General features: G+C 42.0%; 1 protein-coding gene across 1 annotated transcript; it reads right to left on the bottom strand.

Annotated features, from left to right (window-relative positions):
- Positions 1–238: 238 nt before the first annotated feature.
- Positions 239–2177, bottom strand: LOC139432955 (uncharacterized). Its single transcript, XM_071201791.1, has 3 exons — positions 1730–2177; positions 1369–1470; positions 239–917 (listed from the first exon to the last, which is right to left on the bottom strand). The coding sequence occupies exons 1-3, from the start codon at positions 2142–2144 to the stop codon at positions 640–642; spliced, it is 795 nt and encodes a 264-aa protein (XP_071057892.1). The 5' UTR covers positions 2145–2177; the 3' UTR covers positions 239–639.
- Between the last annotated feature and the right edge of the window lie 3894 nt (positions 2178–6071).

Genomic DNA, 6071 nt, shown 5'->3' with positions numbered 1-6071 from the left:
AAACTTAACCATTTCTCTTTCAATAAATAAATAGTGCTTGTGTTGATGGACGCCGTTTTGAAATACAATGAAATTATCTATTTCAAAGCCACATTGTGGGTGGGACACAACTAAAGCTTCGCCAGTTTATAACCGATGAAACATGATGGTATCAGAATAATCACTTAAATGTGATTTATAGGATGCTACACAGGTCACTGTAAAGATAGTGTCAGAGGAGAAATAAGCAAGATACATTATCTGTTAAATCGCCATGGAGGTTATCTTTTATTTATCAGCAGCAGATCAATAAGTGTCAGTATCAAAACATAACACTGGCAAATACAATAGGTAGGCTCAGCAGACAGACCGTAGTGCAAAGTTAAAGTGTCACATGATTATCTACTAAATAGTGAATTCAGCATCAACTTCACCAAGATGAAGTTCAAAACAATGTAACAGACACACCTTAGTGCAAGTTAGGTGTCAGTATTAAAAAACAGTGGCAATATATATATAATAACAATAGAAAATCAACTTCAATCAAATGTACCCAAAACAAATATATAAAAATAGCACTGTAAGAGTTTAACTGTGGGCTAAGCCCTGAATGTTTCCATGTCCAGGAAACACCGCTGTGTGTCAATATTTAAAACAATACTACAGGGAGGAAGGCCTGTTTGACTTCACTAGCTCTGAAAGCACTCCCAGAAACCCCTGCTGAAAAGCCTTTTGTTGCTCCATTTGCTGTGCCAAGACTGCGTCCCGTTCATCCTGGCGCTCCATCATCGCAATCACCCTGTCCTCTGTTTCCTGGGCCTTGTGTAAAAGCATCATCTGGTCCTCGTGGATCGCCTTGCTGGCCATGGCACGCCTGTCCTCCATAGTCTCGATGGTGGCAAAGAAGTTCTCATCATGTGTGTCCTGTGCGCGCTTTCCTAAGAGGAAACATTATTTAATCACCATGTAGTTTTACAGGCAGAAGGGACACGGTCAGGCTGTTAGGGCTATTCCGACTGATAGGGTTAGGCACAGACACACACACTCACAGACACACAAAGACATAAACACACACACACACACACACACACACACACACACACACACACACACACACACACCACCACACACACACACACACACACACACACACACACCACACACACACACACACACACACACACACACACGAGAGAGACACACGTTACGTTTTCTTACCGGAAGTCATGTGACCTAGCCCGGATGTTTACAATTTTGTGAGCGTAAAATGGGCGCGAAAAGTGTAAACGCCTGCCTAGGCAAACACGTTTTCCACGGTGTTTCATAATTCATAATTGTACCATGAAGGAAGTAAACGTGATTGTGAAGCTACAGTGTGTGTGAACGTACTTTTGCGTTTGGTTGATGAAAAGGGAGACGAGCAACGGCTGCTGTTGCGATCGGGAAAGGAAAGTCCACTCGTTTCCAATCCAGCGAGTTGTCCCGCCTCGCCTGAAACAAACAAATGTAGTGCCATGAGTTAGTGAAGCATATTACAGAAAACACTGCCCACTTATTCACAAGACAACACGTTTTCATGGCGGCCGAGAATAGCTAGTTAGATGTTATGTTATTAGCCAGCTCAGGGCCGGCTAACAGTGTTAGCCAGTTCAGCCTGCTCATGGCTACCTCGATCTACTGAGCAAATAAAAGTGCATCTGAGACCAGTAATGTGCATATTAAAAACCCCAGTACAAGTAGTTTATTTTACCTTCGTCGTTGTCGTCGTTGCTCACTTCACAGCCGACTGAATCCGCCGTTTCAGCGAGCTCCCACAGCAGCGTGCCCGAGTCGATGGTCGCCGTTGTCCCGGAGAACGAGGGTCTCTGGCCGAGCAGATCATCCAGGCGCTCGTACCATTTACTGGTCTTTCTATCGTTACCACTTTTGTTATTGTGGTCTTTAATTTTTTTATAGTCCTGCCTGAGTTTTTCCATTTTTACCCGGCATCCGTGTGCACTGTGCACGATTCCCAGCTCAAGTAGCTTTTGCGAACATCGCTCAAAACATTTTGAGTTGGGAACTGCTTTTTGTAGAAGCTGCTGCATCCCTGCATCTGAGTAAATGGACAGAAGCGCCGACACTTCCTCATCATTCCACCGCTCCGGTGCTGTACGTGTTGTCATAACTGCTTTACAAACAACCTACTCGCTCAGGTGTGGATGTGGTTTTGTAGTGAGGAAAAAAATGGCTGCCTAACAAAACAAATTCAGAGTCTAACGGGGCGTGGTTTGCAATTCGCCCAGCCAATAGAAATAGAATAGAAATTGGCACTCTTTGTCACCAGGTTCGTACCACCTCTCTAGCAGGGACTAAAAAGTACCAAAAGAGTTCCAAAAGAGTTCCCGGCACTGAGTAGTCCCGGCGGTGTGAACGCGACATTATTGGTACTAACGCAGGGCTGGCAGCATGTCCTTTACCCCCGCTCCTCAACGACGCCCACCAAAATCACCAAAGCAGAGACGCGCACCATCTCCCCCGGCTTCATCACCATGCCTACCACAATCATCCAAACCAAAACAATCTGCAAACTGATATCTGCTGGGTCCAGGCTCAAGGGCGTATGGCACTCTCAACTCTTTCCAGGACATGCCCGGGCCCTGCCTGCCAGTAGCTTTGCCGATATCTGTGTTGATAGGTAATAGATTAAGAGCGGTGAATGATCTTAGATACAGGAAGCACTCAAACGTTTGTTTGAGTTTATCTAATTTAGCAGTGATTCCATGTCAGCCACAGCTTGTTACAAAAAACATGACTGATAGTGTGTTTAACGAACTTAAACTAGCTATATTAAATGTCAGGTCTTTGGCAGGAAAAACATTTTTAATCAATGATTTTATCACTGAGCACAATCTTGATTTTATGTTTTTAACAGAAACTTGGATTGAACAAAATAACAGTGCAGCTGTTCTTATCGAATCAACCCCTCCCAACTTTAGTTTTATGAGTCAGGAAAGAATGCATAAGAAAGGGGGTGGAGTTACTATTCTGTTCAATGATTCCATTCAATGCAGGAAGACATCGTATGGGAACTTTGCTTCTTTTGAATATGTGGCCCTTCAGCTGAAATGCTCCTCTCGAGCTCTGTTCCTAAATATCTATAGACCACCCAAATACTGTGCAAGCTTTTTTGATGACCTTACTGAACTGCTGTCTATAGTGTGTATTGACTTTGACCGTCTATTCATTGTTGGTGATTTTAACATCCATGTTGACAACCCCCAGGACAGAGGGGCTAAAGAACTGTTTTGTGTTCTTGATAGCTATGGACTGACTCAGCATGTGACGGAGCCCACGCACAATAAGGGGCACACTCTGGACTTAATTATCTCAAAGGGTCTGAATATCTCTAAGGTTGTGGTGACTGATGTTGCACTGTCTGACCATTCCTGTGTTTTCTTTGAGAGCTCTATTTCTGTTCACACAAGTGTTCAAAAAGAGGTAACCACAAAGCGATGTTTAACTGAAAATACTAGGGAAATGTTTACTCAGAATTTTTCTTCCACACTTTCCCCTGCTAACACCTCAGTAAATGAGCTAGTAGATCATTTTAATTCAAAAATTAAAAATGTTATAGATGCCATTGCTCCAATTAAGGTAAAGGAAGTGACTGGGAAGAAAATATCTCCATGGAGAAAGGCCATGACCGTTAAAACAGAAAAAAGAGAATGTCGAAAAGCTGAACGCAGGTGGCGAAAAACAAATCTCCAGGTTCACTTTGAAATTTATAAAGAGAGACTTGGCCTTTATAATTTGGAATTGAAAAACGCACGACAATCATTCTTCTCTGACATCATTACCAAAAACAAAAACAACGCACGTGCCTTGTTTGCTACCGTCGACAGACTAACTAACCCCCCAGTGTCAGTAGCCTCTGAATTTCTATCCACCAGGGCGTGCAATGATTTTGCCTCCTTTTTCACTGACAAAATTCAGAAAATCAGACAAGCAGTCAGTGCCTCTGCATCAGGAACAGCAAATGTGTTGTCTCTGTGTCCACTGAACATCAATTCAGACATCATGACACAATTCCATCAGATTAATGATAAAAACCTGGAGGACATTATACAACTTCTGAAATCCTCCTCCTGCTGCCTTGATATTATTCCAACAGGATTTTTCAAAGATGTTTTGCCTTGCATGGCCTCAGAACTACTTCATATAGTAAACAAATCTCTTCACTCAGGTATTTTTCCACAGGCCCTGAAAACTGCAGTCATTAAACCGCTCTTAAAAAAGAATAATCTAGATGCTTCAGTAATGAACAATTACAGGCCCATATCAAACCTGCCATTTCTAGGTAAGATCATTGAAAAAGTTGTTTTTCAACAGTTGAGTAATTTCTTGCATTTAAATGGTTGTTTCGATGTGTTCCAGTCAGGCTTTCGTCCAAACCACAGCACTGAGACTGCTCTTGTAAAGGTCTTTAACGACATCCACTTAAACACAGACAGTGGCAGAACTTCAGTGTTAGTATTATTAGATCTCAGTGCTGCGTTTGACACTGTTGACCACAGCATATTACTGGACCGACTGGAAAACTGGGTGGGACTTTCGGAAACAGTTCTAAATTGGTTTAAATCCTACTTAAAGGACAGAAACAACTTTGTTTCTATAGGTAAATACACATCTGAGTTGACAAATATGACATGTGGGGTTCCTCAAGGCTCCATCTTGGGGCCTCTTCTCTTTAACATCTACATGCTACCACTGGCTCAGATAATGAAGAACAACAAAATAAGTTACCATAGCTATGCAGATGACACACAAATTTACGTAACAATTTCACCAGGAGACTATGCTCCAATTCAAACACTGAGTAAGTGCATTGAACAAATCAATGACTGGATGTGTCAGAACTTTCTCCAATTAAACAAAGATAAAACTGAGGTAATGGTTTTTGGAGCCAAGGCAGAACGTTTAAAAGTTAGCGCTGAGCTTCAGTGTGCAATGTTCAAACCAACAGATAAAGCCAGAAATCTAGGTGTAGTCATGGACTCTGACCTGAGTTTCAACAGTCACATTAAAACAGTTGCTAAATCAGCCTACTATCACCTAAAGAACATATCTAGGATTAAAAGACTAATGTCGCAGCAGGATTTGGAAAAACTTGTCCATGCCTTTATCTTCAGTAGACTCGACTACTGCAATGGTGTCTTCACAGGTCTCACTAAAAAATCTATTAGAAAGCTGCAGCTGATTCAGAACGCCGCTGCTCGAGTCCTCACTAACACTAAGAAAGTGGATGACATCACTCCTGTTCTGAAGTCTTTACACTGGCTTCCTGTGTGTCAAAGAATAGATTTCAAAATACTGCTGCTGGTTTATAAAGCACTGAATGGTTTAGGCCCAAAATACATTACTGACCTCCTGCTAAACTATGAACCATCCAGATCTCTCAGGTCTTCAGGGACTGGTCAGCTTTCTGTCCCCAGAGTCAGAACTAAACATGGTAAAGCAGCGTTCAGTTATTATGCTCCAAATATCTGGAACAAACTCCCAGAAACCTGCAGGTCCGCTGCAACTCTGACTACTTTTAAATCCAGGCTGAAGACTTTTCTTTTTGTCGCTGCTTTTATTTGAACTATTCATATCTTAAACTGCACTGTAACTTTTATCCATGTACTTTTTCTTGTAATGTTTAATTGAACTATTTATATTTTAGACTGCACTGTAACTTTTATCCATGTATTTTTTTCTTAATGTTTATTTGATTAGCTTTTCTTTTTTAATGCTTAATGTCTTTCATTTTTTTTTTTTTGTAAAGCACTTTGAATTGCCTTGCGTTGAAAAGTGCTCTATAAATAAACTTGCCTTGCCTTGCCTTGCCTTGCCTTGCCTTGCCTTAACGGAACTAAAGAACTAAAGTACCAGGGAAAGTCCTGCGGTGTGAACGCGGCTAATGGCAGCTCTGAAATGTGTGGATTGTCTGGTCAGTTCAGGGCCCAGGAGGGACAGCAGTTCATCCATCTGCTCTGCACTCATCCGAAAATATTGGTGATGTCGTTGGCTGTCCAGCCTCAGCTCAGCCACGAGGTGATGAAAATCACCTT

This window comes from Pseudochaenichthys georgianus, chromosome 23, assembly GCF_902827115.2.
Source record: "Pseudochaenichthys georgianus chromosome 23, fPseGeo1.2, whole genome shotgun sequence".
In the NCBI taxonomy this organism is placed as follows: domain Eukaryota; kingdom Metazoa; phylum Chordata; class Actinopteri; order Perciformes; family Channichthyidae; genus Pseudochaenichthys; species Pseudochaenichthys georgianus.
Note: the sequence above shows the minus strand (reverse complement) of the source record. Positions and strands in the feature narration are given on the sequence as shown.